This window comes from Ammospiza nelsoni, chromosome 14 (assembly GCF_027579445.1).
Source record: "Ammospiza nelsoni isolate bAmmNel1 chromosome 14, bAmmNel1.pri, whole genome shotgun sequence".
NCBI classification, from domain to species: Eukaryota; Metazoa; Chordata; class Aves; order Passeriformes; family Passerellidae; genus Ammospiza; species Ammospiza nelsoni.
The window spans coordinates 6141584-6158351 of NC_080646.1; the positions used below are offsets into that span (position 1 = coordinate 6141584).

The following is a 16768-nucleotide window of genomic DNA, read 5'->3' on the forward strand; positions in this document are numbered from 1 at the left end:
ATATTATATCAATTTATCAACACAATTAATTATTTAATTATTAAATTGATTGTTATAAGTATTGATTATAAATAACATAATTAATAATTACATCAATGTAAGTTATTGATATAAATATTATGGTTATATATAAAATTATATCAATAATTATATATAAATTATATCAATTATAAGTTATTGATTATAGATAATATAATTAATGATTATATCAATATAATATAAATATATAATATAGTAAGTAAGTAAATAAATAAATAAAAATATAAATAACATGTAAGAATAAAATAAAATGAAATGAAATAAAATAAAACAAATAATATGTAAAAATAAATTAGCCTTCTCAGAACATGAAGTCAGATTCATTTCCTTCCTGCCACAGGGGACCCCACAAACACCACAGCCCTGAGCTTTAGGAGCAGTGCCCTGCCTACCTTATGACGAAGCTGTGAGCATCAATCTCAGGGCCACAGCCACTGCTGAGCAGCACCCCCGAGTTGCCCACGATGGCACAGCTGGGGAACTGCTTGCCCTTGAGGGGAGAGGTGCGGGGCAGCAGCTCGTACAGGTTCTGGGACACGTTCATGGTGCTGTCCCTGTCAAAGACGTAGTGGATGATGTCCCCCGGCTTCAGCGTCCCCTTCAGCACTGAAATGTCCTTCTCGGCATCCAGGAACTTCAAGATCTGTTTTCTGAGCACAGGGAAGAAAAGAGCTTTGTCAGGTGAGGTGCAGAGATAAGCTGGTCAGGTGTGAGATGAGCTCTTGCCTCCTGGCTGCCCTCACTCTGTGGCCAGTCCATCTGACCGTGCTCTCCAGGCACAGCTCACTAAAGGATATCTCCATCTCACTGCCTGCTCCCTCTCCACTCATCCCTGCCCAGGCCAGGTACCACAGTCAACCCACCATCAGTGAGGGTCCCTAAGTTGACTCAGGGTCTCCTTCCCTCTGTGACCCATCACCTGCACACAAAAATTCCACTTGCCCTGAAAACCAGGGGCTCAAGTGTTCCTTGTTTTGTTGTTGCCAGGCCAGCTGGCTTAGCTGAGAACTCATTTCCAAGCAATCGTTTACAGATATGAAGCCTATCTCAGCAGGAGGTTAAGTCTTTTTATTTCTTCCTTGACTTCTTTAGATGATACACAATTTGCCAGCTTGCACTGGAGAGCACCAAATCTGTCTCTTGTCCTACAGGTAATTACCAGTACCTGATCTTCAAAGAGAGTGTCTGGTTGTGTCTCCATTTGGATGAGGCTGGTTTAATGTTGTGCTTAATGCTTTCATTACTTCTGTCAACAACAGCTGGAGATGAGGAGTCATTTATTACTACTTCAGCTCTAGAGAAAAGAAAGTCAGGGAGAGGGAGACAGAATCCGTTAGCATCCCAATGGCACTTCTAATCACCATCTTCAGCTCTGGCTGCTGGAATTCAAACTTCATCAGAAAAGCCAAATTGTAGTTATTAGCTAAACAAGAAGTGAAAGCCTGTTCCTATTCTGCTGCACTCAAGCAGACAGACAGTGATCCTTAAATACCACTCGCTTCCACGAGCACAGACTGACAGGCAGGCACAGCTCCACAGCAAACACACCATTACACACTGAGCTGCAGGCAGGCATGCACAGAAAAACACACTGTGACAGGCTGGCAGATGGGCACTTGCAGACAAGACACCCCAAAGCCCCCAAAATTCACTAAGAATCTTCCTAGCCAAGGCGGCTGCCCTGTTACCTCGTGGTCACACAGGAACATCCCAAAGTGGAGGCAGCTCAGCTCCTGGAGAAGATTAAAATCCTCACTAGAGAGGAGCAACCCTCTCTTACCCAATGGAGAAATTAAATTAATTCAGCAGAGCTGCTGGGTGCTGCTTGTGTGACTGGGCTGTGAGCATCCTGTACTAAGAGGGACTGGCTGGCTCATTGGAAACTTTTTCCTTTTTAGAATTGAGCACAAGGATTTCAGTACCCATATCCCCTGTTCCAGATCAAGAAATGAGCAGCAGCCAGAGATCACTGGGAGACCCCAGTGTGTAATCCCTGCTCAAAGAAGCAAATCAACCCCAGCACTTCTGTGACATTAAAATCAAACTGCATGAATTGAAGGAGCTTCCAAATATTTGGTTCCAGCCAGCTGCCCTCCAAAAAGAAAAGCCAAGCATCTCATCAAGAAGCTGCGTGTGTATCTGCAGACCCAAAAAAGCCCTCACACTTCAGAGCACTCTGAAAAATACACAGCCAAAGCACTTGCTATCAGCTAAAGGGAATCTCCCTCTCCACGGCAAAGGGCTTCTTCCAGCTGGGAAATGCTTTGTAAATAAATGCATTTATATAAAGCACATAAACCCCAAGGAGGCAGCAGAGTGAGAGATGGGGCAGAGGTGGTGGCCCAGGCTCATGGACAAACATCCAGCTCCTGGGAAGGTATCTCCAGCTCAGGGAAAGAGCTCCCCAGGACACACTGCGGCTCACACTGTATAATGTGTCGAAAAGGCAGGGAAATGTGTTTATAAATGCTGGCTGCCAGTGTCCTGATGTGTGTGTGTACAGTTCCTCTCCAGAGGCTGCCAGTCTGTTGGATTTGTTTGCTTCTTGCATTTTGCTGCATCACTCATGTCTTGGAAACCTTACCTAGAAGGTGTCAAAAACCATGACTGAAGTAGGGTAAAGCAATCCAGGGAATAACTCTGGGTTTTTTCTTTTATCCATTTTCTGTGTTTTGGTTACGGGTGGTGACATCACCACAGAATGATATCACTCTTCCTTGCATGCTGTCATGCAAACCTTTGCAAACATGCCACTTGGCAAGGCTGGGCTGACAGGGAATCTTTGTAAAAATGACACACAGAGGCACTGAATGGGGCTGGGAATGACTCTGCCACAAAGGGATGTGATGGGAGTGCACTGCAACAAAACTGGAGCTCTGATCCCAAACACAGTGATTGCTCCTCTAATAGCACTTAGAACTATGGAAAATAGCAACTCTATCACTGACTTATTTTCACAATAAGTAAACTCTTTCTCATTCTCTCAATCACCACAACTTCCAGATCCTTGGTTATTTGCAAATGATTATTGCACTGAGCTGGAAGAAGGAGGGGGGGGAATGATTAAGAAAATGCAAAGCAGAAGTGAAAAGGAACAGATACATTTGCTAAATAAGAACAGCACTATCCAGCGAAGAGGAGAAGCAGATTAATAGCTGCCTTACAGCAAAAACAAATGAACACAAAATCTAATTTACAAACCTATTAGATTTGCTATGTAAGCTGTTCACAGCTGATCTGATTGTACCTCTGCCTCCAGAACTCCTGCAAGACAAAGGAAATGCATTATTTATAATTCCAGCTCCTTTCTGCCAAGCATTGTTCAACAGTCAAGAGATCCTGCTCTGAAGGGCTCCGAGCAGAGACACTGCCATGCTGCCCATGTCCCACCCCATGCAGAAGGGCCATGTCCTGATGCCTCTGAAGGGCTTTTCATCCCTTGTCACCACTGCCCTGCTGTGACCATGAAGCCATTCTGGCAAAGAACGCCCCGAGCCACCCCAATTAATAATTCCTGTGTGATCTAACCAGCCATCACAGACATCTGGTCCTGCTGCCACGGCAGAGTGCGCCCTACAGCTGCATTAAATACATCTCTGCCTCTCTTTACCAGCCAGGTGTTAGCAGTGCACTCAGAAGATCTCCTCCATCTCCAGCTGTCAATGGACTTGCCCTGTCCTTTTCAGGTGGGGACTGAATGATCTGGACAGATCCCACCGTTGTCTTCACCTGGGCTTTTAGCTGAGGACATCCAATATCTCTATTTTACACAGATTTAATGACTTGTGGAGACCTCATATCCTCAGTGTACCCTCTTCCAGCTCCCAGGGACCCAGGCCAGACCCAGAGCTCCACTCCAATCCTGTGAGTTCCTTCAAGCCCCTTCTCCCCACCTCTGGTGTGACTTGGCTGAAGCTCCAAGGCCAACTCACCACAGTCATTCAGACGCTGGAGCTGAGACCTGAAGTGACAGCAGTGTCACTCCCATGGCCTGACACCACCACACAAGGACAGGTGTCAGACCAGGCTGACCAAGACCTGTGGGAATGAGCAGCCAAAGTTTCCAGCACCTCCATGAAGCTATACTGAATAACAGGACCAAGCCCCTTCAGAGAACCACACCATCCACAGGAGCTGTGAATCCTCACTTAAATACCTACATCTAGCTGGTTTCAGAGCTCCTTCTTGCCTTAGCTTGCTGTTTTCAGAGGGGTCACAAAGAACAAGCCACCCACCTTGTGATGTTCAAGGGAGCTGGGCTCCCATTCAGACACATTTTAACCTCCATGTACTCATTGCTCTGTTTTATTGTTCCCGTTGCACAGATATCCCAATGAGCACACTCATAAAGAGAACCAAACTCTCTTCCAGCAGAAATATTGCTATCCAGAAATATACACCTTAATGAAAATGTATCTCAGGAGAATGTATTTCTACCAGTTCTGAAAAAAAAATCCCAAATGCATTAGACAAAAACGAAAGAGGAAAAGCGCGTGCGAGTGTGCTTGGTGCCATTAAAAAGGATTTTCAAACTTGCAGGATGCCACATAAATCCCCTCATTAGGCTGAGCACAGCCCTCAGCACCACGTAACATCAAACCCTTGGAAATGCCACCATGGTTTTCGCTCTCCTCCCTCCTGCCAGAGACCATCCATGGCCAAGTCAGAGCGATTCCTGCTCTCCTCTGTCCTTTGGCAGACCCGAGAGCCTGCGAGCTGTTTCATTTTTTGGTGCATCAAGGGAACAGCAGGGCTGGCTCATTCCTGGAACCTCGTGGAATTTAACAAGTCTCCACATTAATGGGGTTCACTGCAGGGTGTGGGAGAAGGCTGGATTAGTGTGCAAACCACGCACCTGCTCTGAGACATCTCCTCTGAAGGAGCTTCCAAATGGGATTCACACTCCTTCACACTCGCTGTAGGACAGACAAAGCTTAGAGAAATAAATGTGTTTTTTTTTTTTTTTCCCCTGAATACATGCTGATTCACATGTGAAAGGAAAAAAGGTAAATTATGAAGTAGAGAAGACTGTTCCCTAGGTGTTAGTTCCTACCTCATCCATGTTTTGTGGCTACAGCAGGAAGGATTCAGAGCATCACAACGTATTATTCAAATGCATTTACCCAGCCTGGCTTCACATGCCCCCAGTGACAGCTCTGTGTGCTTCCTCCTGGAATTTAGGCAGGTGTAGGGGCTGGAGATGCTGCATGTGAGGAGACAAGTTGAGAGCACCTCTGCCTGTGTGCAGCAGTGGGGAAGGGGACTGGCTGCCAGCTGAGTGCCTCAAGGACAGTGTCAGGGGTTCCCCTCTCCTCCTCACACACTGTGAAAAGCAAAAATATTGCAATGCAGACAGAGGCACAAAGGGTTCTGCTGTCATAAATGAACAGGGAGGGGGCAGCTCACTGGTGGAGGAGAGCAAGGCTCTGCTAACCACCTTCCATGGCACTGGGATCACTGCTCTGCTGGCCACGATGCTCTTTTGGACACCTGAGATGCTGCTCCCTGTGCCAGGCTTGGCTTCTCTCTCCAGGACAGGGACACTGCCCAAAGCTGAGACATGATACTTGCCTGAAGGTCTGAGCTGGTTTATGGATCTTAAAAGGCCCCAAACTGTCAGTTCTTGGTGCTTGGTGTGCCACAACATAACTTCAGGGTGTTTTCCCTGCAATCTCCCTTTGTACAGTGGAAGGCAACGTGCGCTGTAGGATGCTGTGGGGTCTCTGGCCCTTCCAGCTACCCTGCCCAGCCCACTGGTGGGTCCCAGCCAGACAAACCAGCTGCCCAAAACACTGAAACTGAGCCAAGCACAGTATTCTCCAAGTTCTGCCACACTTCACTGCCAACACAGGCAAGCCAGCACCCCTGTATACCCTCATTTTCCCCTCCTGGGAGGAGGAAAACATTCAGAAATGGAGGGTACTAATTAGGAAGCACATGTCAAAAAAACCCCAAACAAAGCACAACAAAAAAAACCAAAAAAACCCCAGTCCATTTTATTCCACCTCCCTGACCTGGAGTTTCAAATCTCTTTGCTTCAAAAGGCAAAGACCAACCTCGATTAAAATAGCACAGATAGCATTGATTTTGAAAAGCTTTCTAGTGCTACACTGTGTTTGGACTGAATTGCCTTATTAATCTAGTTGTTATCAGTTTCATTGTATAGCCAGCTCCACAAAGTACCAACCTGCTTCCTAATCCTATTATTTACAAAACATTTTTCTTTGGGCTTCTGTTGGGATGTTTTCCAGTGATAAGTTGCATCTATATGTGCTAATGCCATCTTACTGACTTATGCCATCTTTTCTCATTTTCTCTGAGATTTTCAAGCTGCATTGCCACTATCTAGGATATTATATAGGTCAAAACGTTCTGTGCTCAGATCTAAAGTGACACTGATTCATATATCAGAGGATGTCAAAGAAAAATTGTCATATGGTTCAGGTCCTAATTTTCCTGGATGAATAATTTGTGACAAAATCAGGTATGCAAAGACCCTTCTATTCACCCCCTGTGAATGGGCCTGTTTCGGGGTTTTTAATTCCCTTTTCATCGTTTCCTGCTTCTTAAATGCTTCTCTTAATTGTTGCTAGGTGAGTTTGGTCTCGCTTGGAGCCGCTTGGACACGTGAACTCAAAGCTGCTTTGACTGAACAAGTAGGTCACAGAGCCTGGTTGGGAGAGCAGATCTACACCAGCAGCCTCCACATGTCCACGTTCCCAGGCTCACTAACTAGAAATTGGGTTTTCCATGGCTGTTTTACAATGCCCACCCCCAAGTCCTGCTCCCCCCAGCATTTGTGGCAGGCCTTACACATGGGAAGTGGGCATGAAAAACAGGAACTATAACTGGAAATTTCAGCCACACCCAACTACATTTCATAGCTCACAGAATTATTTGGGTTTGGAAAGGACCTTAAGGATCATCTCATTTCAACCCTCCTGCATTTCACCACATTTGTGGAGCTCATTCCTGGTGGAACAAAACCCCTGCCTCTTCTTTGGGCAACCCAAGTCCTCCTCTTCTCCCTCCTCCATATAAAAGATAATAGTCCCTTGGAGGATTATTAAACTGAATTTATCCACCTGAATTCCCCAGGAGGAGAGTTCAGAGTGCCACAATTTTTATCTGAGGGGTTCAAAAGACTAACACCTACTAATTAGGTTTTCACAACCTGCTTTTATGTTAGGTGCATTTTATGATCCTTGTTTTACAGCTGGGACACTGGGGGTGAAGTGGCTTGGCCCTTAACACCAAAAAACGAGTTCCACAAGCCAGGAGCAGGCACTGTGAGCTTCCAGCAGACCTGTCCTCTTGGAAATGCTGGATATGGCTCTTGCTGGGTGAGAGGGCCCAGAGGGCCACAGGAATTGATCTGCAAAGATTTCACCGGCCCAAAAAGCAGCCAGCAGTCTCCTGAGATGGCTGCAGACTGTGCCCATTAAGGCAGTCTGTACCTATTTTGTATTTTATATTTCGCGCACTTTCCTGGCACTGTTCCCCTCCAGGAATGCTGCTCTTCCAGACTCCAGCATCATCTCCCCTTCCTGCAACCCATCCCATTGAATACTGGGGGAGCTGGCACATCAGACACTTGCAGGCCATTCCTGTGCTATTTTACCAGTTGTTTTGGAGTCTCTCTCACCCTGGGATGTGGAGGAGACTGTGATGGAGAGAAGTGGTCATTGCTGGGTGGTAGCTGTGGCACCCACACTCCCCAGGCAAGCAAGGGATTAATTGGAAAGATATTTCCAAAGCAGCTGTCTTTTAGGAGAGAAGATCCTGCAATAACTCTTGATGAGATATTTGAAATCACACTTCCATGTGTTTAAAAAATCTCACTTGATTATATTGTCACAGCTTGGCAGCCCAAGTGTCAAAAATTTCCTAAATATCAGGTGCTACTTTTAGTGTTCCAAGCTTAGTTCTAGCAAAGTCATACAATCACATTTGGGAAAGTGTGCCTGTATTATGGCTTTCAGAAACATGCTGAAACCCCTGTCCCTGCCTTCAGCTCAGGGCCCAACCCAGTATGAGCTTCTCCTGAGCCACAAAATTGTCTCTTTCACCTGTGGAGTGTCATCTGTCACATGCATTTGCCACAACATCAGCATGGCCTGACTCAATCACTTCAAGATGTTCTTGTTTTATCACTGTTCTAAAGGCAGACACTTCTCCCCTCCCCATCCTGCATACTGGCAGGACCTTATTCTCTTCCTCATCTTTAAAACATTATTCCTGGCATCAGCTCTTTTTCTCTGGCTGTGTTAATGAAACAGCTAGCAAAGAAACAGACATTTGAAACAGGCAAAAAACATCCAGAGGGGCTTAGGACTGGGCAGGGTGTTTCTGTATTTCATATATGTTTGTGTAATTTACTTTCTTTCTCTGTTTTTTTCCTTCTGGAAGGGAGAAGGTAAAAAAAAGTTCAGACAAGATCTAGAAAATAGCTGAGACAAAAGCCTCCCTGCTTACAAAACATGTCTACACCATCCATTTGTCCTGAGATCATTTTTCCTGCTAACAGAGCAGAGCTCTCAGGAGCACAAACAGCAGAGCATCAGGCTTGCAGCAGAACCTGTCACCCTGAGCATCCATGCCCCAGAAACCAGAACTCCTGATGGCTTCTGCAGCATCTTGGGTGCCACATACCCTGGGAGATGGTACAACATGAAACATTCTCATGTGGGGCTGGGGGCCCTTGGGCTCATCCTCCCACACCCCTCTCATCCCTTTTCCCAGTGCTCTGGAATACTGAAGGTCTCAGGGGTTTCTTCTTTCCCTGTTGATGCAGATGCTGAGGGACCTCTCCTGAGCAGAGACACCCTCCTGGGGCAGCTCTTCTGTATGAGCATCCCCAAAATAACATAAATAACATCTGGTGCCTACACAGAGCGGGCTGGGAGTGCTTGGGTGAGAGCTGCACCCCACAACCAGCAACTGGGCCATGCCAGGAACTTCACAGTGATGTAGATCCCAGATCAAAATGCTGAGCTGCCAACTACTGAACAGTCCATGGTGGTTTCAGAGCTGGACCTCCTCTCACCACCCCTGCTCACAAAGCTCCCATGGAAACTTAGGCAGCAGTAAGAAGTTTAATTAACCACTGAGCAGCTGCTGTTTGCCAGTTGAGTGTGTTTCTGGGTGTCTGAAAAGGTGCTGGAGATGCCTCATGAGGATGTTTAACTTTGCAGGAGAAACATGGCCACTGTTGTAGCTGCTGGCCAAGAGCTGGCTGATATCCCTGAGGGTGCTGGCAAAGCCTGGCTGTAAGAACCATCATTGAATTCCTTACTGCCAGACACATGGGTGATACCTGCAGCTGAGGATGCCTTGAGAGAGCACCCCAAAACTGGGACAAAATGTGCTTTTCAAGGCAGCCCTGTCCATGAGGAGCACTGCATGGGAAGGACAAAGTGCTCAGCACAAAGACAGCAAGCCTGGGCTGGGGTTTGTGCTTGTTTGGGACAGTCCCAGGGTGTTTCTGCATGCAATAACAAGGCCTGGTCTGCAATGGCAAGAAGTATTCAGCCCTAAGTTTGGAAAGAACTCTCACCCCACACCACTGCACTGCTCTGGCAGCTTTCAGCAGTGCTGTGCCCATTTCCTTGGATCAGCCCTTGCACTTCCCAATCAGAGCCAATTCTGCTGCTGTTGATGAAGATTCATCTCCCAAGGCCACCACCACCATCAAGGCTGCTGCCAGCCATCACAAGGATTTACAGCGGAAATGTGAAGAAAAAGGAGCTGTAAAGATACTCTCCTTTTTTTTCCTCTTTCTTTTTTCTTTCTTTTCCTATTGCATTGCAAGGGACTGAAGCTGACACCTGTCTGCTCTGCAGTGGTGTTTGTTGAAGGACATCTAAAACTCTGCACCTCCAGTGAATTTACTTTGCCAGGGAACTTGCTTGTTTCCTGATGCCACTGGGGATGGAAGCCAGAGAAACAGCAAAATAATTATTGTCTAATCTTGTACTTTGGGCTTATTTCTTGCTGCTGAGGATGACCCAGGCCCAGGGGAAACAAATGTGGGAGGCAATTTGAAGTAGTCCAATTTTAGTTTGGTTTTGGAACAACTGGTTTTTACAGGAACTGTGCCTGATGTATTTCAGCAGTGCTATTCTCAAGGATGAAAAAGCAAAATACCTGCAGAATCACAGAATCATACAGATTAAAAATATCCTTTAAGATCACTGAGTCCGACAGTCATCCCAAGACCACAAAGTCCAGCATGAAACCATGTCCTAAGAGCCACATCTACACATATTTTAAATACATCCAGGGATCATATATATATATATATATATATATATATATATATATATATATATATATATATATATATAAAATACTCTACCACTTCCCTGGGCAGCCTGTGCCAATTGCTTGTCAGACCTCTCAGTGAAGAACTTTTTCCTACAATCCAATCTAAAGCTCCTCTGGTGCCAGTTAAGGCCATTTCCTCATCTTATCATTAGGACAGCCTGCAAGCCCAAGGAAAGATAAAGGCACTGCTGCTAAATGCTTTTCCTGGAAGATCAAAAGCCCATCTGCCACGTGAAAGAAAAGCAACCCCTTGAGTCCATCCGTGCTGGGGGAAGGCTGGGAGGGCTGGAGATGCCTGGGAAAGGCTGGGAGGGGTGGTGGCAGCAGCAGGATCTGCTGTGTCACTGCTGGCCCTGGTCCCAGAGGAGGCTGAGTCTCTGAAGTCATTCAGCAAACCCTCCCTAAGTGAGCCAGCACTCACAGCTCCGTGTTCTCTGTGGGACAGAAAGGCTTCCTCTGCACTCCCAACTGCAATTCTGCACTTGCAGGGTCAGAGGTGGGACACAAAAAGCCCACCTGGGCAAAAAGGAAATGTGAAGCCCACCCAAAAAGCTCACCTGGGCAAAAAGGAAACCTGGGAACTGCTTTATTGTCTCCATTGCTCTGGTTGCATGAACTGGCCTGGCTACAGCAATAGGGCATCCGAGAAAGGCTGGCTGGTGATTTGCATGCTCCTACCACAGCTCTCCTCACCAGCAAGGTCAGAAATTTCCTCTTTGGGGGTCTTGTAAGCTGCTGACAACCAATGCTGGGCTGAGGAGTAACTTTTCAACTGACTGGAAATCCCTTAGCACTTTTGGCTTTTCCTTTTTGTTTCACTTGGGGGTCTGCAAGTGCTTTCCATCCTGCTGATCCCAGCCCTCCACTATTCCAGCATTCCCTCAGAGCTCAGCTTAGTGTGGACATTCATTTCCCAAGCCTGCTCCAGGCAGGAGCACAGGGGTTTGGAGGTGTTTTTGTGGCAGGAGGTGAGGGAGAGGAGAGGGAGGAGAGGGAGCTCTGCAGCCAGCCTGGAACCGGCTGCTTGTACTTCAGGTTCTTGTCACAAGAGCTGCAATCAAAGCCTGCCCTGAGTATTTCCTTACTCAAATCAGTGCTCCAACATTGCTTTTATTTTCCAGCCTGATGTGTCACGGAGCTTTTATTAGAGCCCTGCCATGCCCAAGGAGCACAAAGCTCTCCTCTGGCTCCATACACATGAACACTTCCAGGATGTCTATGAGCTCCTATCCTGCCCAGAGCTATTCCTCCTCCAGCCCAACCTGGATAATTGTTCCCCACTGTGTGAGGGCACAAAAGCACTTGTTGGTAGAATGCAGCACTTTCTCCAGCAAAACTTTCTGGTGGAAGGCAAGTCTTAAACTAACTCTGGGCTGGGTGCAGTGAATCACAGCCTGGAAGATGCAAGCAGGACATTTATACACCATGGACCAACCCTGACAAGAAATGTCACGACTGCAGCCTGCTCACAGCAAGTGCGTAAAGGACACAAACCCTCCATAAAGGACACAAAATCTCTTCCTGAGCCTTATAAAGGCAGGTGTTAGAAAAGGGCACATGAGGAAAAAGTGGCAATTTACTGACAAGCTCCCAGTCAGGCAGGCCAGCAATATCAGAGACTCCCATCCGTCACTCGGAGCGAGCAGAACATAATTCCTCCTGTAATCAGGATGGAAAGGCGTGTGGTCTGGGCTAGCAGGGAAAAGGTTGGCTCGTATTAAGACCAAGTGTCAAGTGCTCACTAAGATGGCTCAGACGCTAATTCGAGAAGTCACCTGGTGGCAGCGGGTCACCAGCTCCCTCTACAGACAACCAGGACACAGCCGGACCCCTGCAGAACTGCAACAGCAGGCGCACACTAACAAAGAGAGTCCCCTTAAACCGGAGCGGAATTCTCCTCCTCACCAGCGACAATAGTGACCCCAGTGGATGCCAAATCCTTTGTTTTGCTCTGCGGGGCCAGGTGTGCGGCGCTGCCCCATCCCGGCGCGGATGGAGGAATGGCTGCGATGCCATCCGCGCTCCCCAAGGCACACGGAGCGCGTCTTTTGTTCCCTGCCAGCCAAACAAAGAGCGGGAGCGCTGCATGGAAACGCAGGCGCCACCGGGCTGCAGGAAAAGTTCAGCAGCCCGGAACCAGCTGCCTGCTCGGAAACAAAGTGCCCAGACCGCTCAGCACAGCAATACCTCACGGAGCAGCACACACCGGCCAGCGTGTCCCTGCCCGCCAGCATCCCGCCTGAATCCCGCCTGCATCCCACCAGCATCCCGCCTGCATCCCACAGCATCCCACAGCATCCCACAGCCCCGCCACACAGCCGTAGGTGACACGTCCAGCCAGTGACAAGGATGTAGCACGGGGAAAACCCGCACAGGGATGGGAGGAACGGGCCAAGCAAGAGCGACGCAGCATCAGGAGCGAGAAACTGCTGAATTCTCATCCTTGCCCCAACACCTCTTTGTTTCAGCATCGCCCGGCTGGGGGAGGCGGTCTAAGGATGTCTAGAGGAGTGAGATGGGACTGCTTAAGGCACAAACATCTTTCTCAGAAGCCTGTGACAGGCAGAGCAGCTCCAGCTGCCCTCGGCTCCTATCTTCACCTGCGACCGGGAAACTTATTGTCCAGAGAAACAGCATGGCTTTGGGCTTTTTGTCCTTTTGTAGAATTAGTAGTATTATATTCTCCCTTACTTTTAACCTAACGAACGTTTTGTGCTTTCTTTCTGAAATTTCTCAGTGTTTGCAGGTGAGAGAAATCTGTTCCCCCCACTCCCACCCGTGCGAGGAACGCTCTTCCAAAGACAATCCAAATCACAGGCAGGGGGCAGGGTACGTGCAAAAGTGGGCAAGCTGTTCGCTCCTCACAATAATTAGAGAGTGTTTCCATGCCAAGGAAAAGAAGAAAAGAGTTACACCTGCCTGTGTTTCCCCCAGTGCCACCAGCCTGCCAGGGGACAGCTGGGCAGCTCCTTCCTTCCCTGGGCACTGACCACAGCAAGGGTGGTCTGGGGGGTGTGAAGGAGGATGCTGAGCCACACAATCCTACAGCCAAACATTCCCGATGTGCTGGAAGGCTGCACAAATGTACAGCACCTCCCAAACCTCTCACAGAGAGGAGCTGCTCCCTCCTGGACACACTGAGAGCTCCTGGAAAACTTTGCAAGGGTCTCTTCTCTACACTGCTGTGCACTTTTGCTGTCACACAGTTCCATTTACCTACAGGACCTGTTAATAAAAATTGCTATTATGTGGCTCCCACAGTTGAAAACCCTCTATCATCCCCCGACCTGCTGCAGACCAGGCACTCTGCTTTTCCATCTCACCACAGCAATACATTTCAGCCAGGTCAGAGCACTGTGCTCACCCTTCCTGGCACCATGGCAGGGTGACGTGCTGTACGTTTGTGCAGCACGCAGGGATGGAGTGCCCATTGTGCCAGGCTTCTGTGCTTCCCTTACTGTGTTTGGGACGCAGGAGCTCACCAAACCCTAAACACTCCAGAGATGCAATGGGCAAGAGTGGGTGGGAGAGGACAAAGCAAGAGAAAGGTTCAGTTTGTCCGAGTTAATGATTAAATAATATATAATTAATGCAGCAGGGTCCCACCTTTGCTCTGTTTATCCCCTATGGGAAGCACAGCTGATGTGGGCACTGACCTGTGAAAGGTTTGGTGATGTGCATCACAGGGCTTGGGACCCAGGACCCTCCTTCACCCCCTGGGTGCAGGGTGCTCCTCTCCTGTGCCAGTCCCTGCTGCCCTGCCCTTCCTGAGGCTGTGTGGGACGAGCTGCTCGCTGTTCCTACAGAACTCATCTGACCCTGCTGCCGCCCCTGCCGCCGCACAGCTTGGCAGAACTTCCTTGGAGGAACTACAGCAACAAACTCAGATGCCAGGGTTTGGAGATAAGCAGCCAGCAAACAGCCAATTTCCATACAATGTATAGAAAAGAGGGGAGAAAAAATACACAATACTGGGAATCCCTAATGAACCAGGGTGAAAAACAGGACAAGTAAGTAACAAAACAGAATAGATTTTCAATAAGGGCACAGCAAGTTCTAGTGGGTAGATTTAGCAGATAGGGGAGGAGAGAGAAGAAAGAACAGAAGCCGGAAAAGGAGATGGGAAGAAAGCAAGGGGATCAGAGCAGCCTGTCCAATGGGGAGGATGTATCAGAAGATATTAATTTCCTTTATTATTATATAGATAGTGCCAGCTCATTGCAGAGCAACAATTCATCTACCCTGGTAACCCACAGTCTGGTGCTGGATGTTTCTGGACAAGGCTAGTGACCTTTAAGCACTTCTTGCCCGTGGCACCCAGCATAACACAACAATGAAACAATAAACAAACATCACTGCATTTCATTTATCATCTCATAAAGGTGCTTGTTTCAGTGTAAAAGCTGACAAAGCCAGCTGGTCCCAAACAGAAGGACCTTTGTGTCATTTGGGCCCCCCGAGTGCACACCTCATTATTAAAATTACTTGGTTTTCCACATTGCTGTAGCAAGTTCCTCAAGTTAATGCAAACCTTCCTCTTTGCATTTGTTCCTCTTATACCCTAAATTTCCAAGCAGACCTCAGAGATGGGGTTTATGGGGTGGGAAGGGTGTTGCTCCTCAGACTGAGGGGCTGCTTTAGCCCCTGCCATTCATGGCACCTGCAGGTAAACACCAACCATGACAGTGATCAGTGAGGGGTGATCATGAAGCCCCTAATGCATCCCACAGGGACACACCAGTGGGCTAAGCTCTCTGCTCCATCACCCCCACCCAACTGATCCCTGCTCCATCCCTCCTGTCCCACAGACTGGTCCCTTATCCACCTGCAGACTGCTCCGTTATCCACCACTCCCATCAGCTGGTGCCCTCTCCACCACACCCATCTGGACCAGCAGTGGCACCTAAGCCCCCTGGGCTGCAATTTGCCCCAGCATCCCTGTCCAGCAGACCACTCACACCAATATCCCACTAAGGGACCTGCTCCATCCCTCCATCAGCCCCTGAGCAGTGCCCGTGCCAAAATCCCTCTCCCCAGACCAGGATCTGCTCCAACATTTCTAATCAGACTGGTACCCATTCCAGCATCCTTACCCAGACCTGTACCTGATAGAACATCCCTGGACCGGTACCTCAGCCTCTCTAAAAGGAGAGGTACCTGCTCTACCACATCTCTAACGGGAGTGGTACCTGCTCCAGCATCTCTGCCCGGACCGGTACCTCAGTGTCTGTACAGGGAGTGGTACCTGCTCCAGCATCCCCACCCGGACCGGTACCTCAGTGTCTGTAACCTGCTCCGGCATCCCTATCCGGACAGGTATCTCAGCATCCCTAAAGGGACCGGTACCTGCTCCGGCATCCCTACTCGGACCGGTACCACCGCGTCTCTAGCGGGAGATGTACCTGCTCCCGCAGCCCTGCCCGGCCCCGTGCCCCATCCAGCCCCGTCCTGCCCGGCGGGCCGGTCCCGCCCGGGGCTGTCCCCGGCCCCGCGGAGCCGCGCGGGAGCGCAGCGCGCTCCGTTCCCACTTGGGCACGGCGAAACCCGGGAGAGCCGGAGACAAAGAAACTGTCCGGGCGCCCGCCCCCTCCTCCGCCGCCGCCGCCGCCTCCTCCCCGGTGCCCAGCACCGCTCCGCGCCCCTTCCCCGCGCGGGGCCGGGGGGATTTACCCGCTCTCCTCCTCGATCTCCGAGATATCGGCGAAGATGAGGAAACCGACGAGCAGCGTGAGCAGCGCCAGCGTCCAGCCCCGGCACGGCAGCGGCATGGCTCCGGGGCTGGGCCGGGCTGGGCCGCTCCGCGCCGCTCCGCGGGGTGCGGAGCCCGGCGCCGCGTCCCGGCTCGGCGCCGCCGCCGCCCGGCGGGGCCGCTCCGCCCCTCGGCGCCCCCGGCCCGCCCCGCCGGCGCGGGGAGGCTGCGGAGGGGCGGGGAGGGGGCGCTCGGGGCGGGCTCGGCCCCGCCGCCCCCCGCCGCTAAAGTTTGAGGCGCGGCGCCGCGGCCCGCGCGTCCCTCACCGCGGCCCGGGCTGAGGCGGGAGCCGCCGCCTCCGCCGCGCCCTGCGAGCCCCCCGCAGCCCCGGCCGGCTCCTGTCAGCCCCTGTCAGCCCCTGTCAGCCTCTCCAGCCCCTCCAGCCCCTGGCAGCGGGCTGCGCCCCTCGCCGCTCCGCCGTCTCCTCCCCTGCGCCCACCGCGCGGTGCGGCGGGGTCGCTCCTGGCCGGGGAGGGGGGGGTGGGCACCGCGCAGGCGGGGCGGCTGCTCCGCGAAAGGACAAAAAACTGTAATAAAATCAGACAGCGGGAACTCCCGCGCGCGGTGCCTTCTCCTCCTTAAAAACAACAACAAAAAAACCCCGGATAACTTATCACACCCGGTTCTATTACTATCAGTTGTTATTTTAGCAAC

The 16768-nt window shown here is 49.9% G+C and overlaps 1 protein-coding gene across 1 annotated transcript in view; it reads right to left on the minus strand.

The window, feature by feature from the left end:
- The window catches only part of ST8SIA2 (ST8 alpha-N-acetyl-neuraminide alpha-2,8-sialyltransferase 2), a 29213-nt gene extending 13080 nt beyond the window's left edge, over positions 1-16133 (minus strand). The window contains exons 1-4 of the mRNA XM_059482365.1: positions 16036-16133; positions 3241-3303; positions 1205-1333; positions 432-689 (exon numbers count right to left, since the gene is read on the minus strand). Of these exons, the coding sequence (XP_059338348.1) occupies positions 432-689; positions 1205-1333; positions 3241-3303; positions 16036-16133 (548 nt within the window). The remainder of the gene's footprint in view (positions 1-431; positions 690-1204; positions 1334-3240; positions 3304-16035) is intronic.
- Positions 16134-16768: the final 635 nt, after the last annotated feature.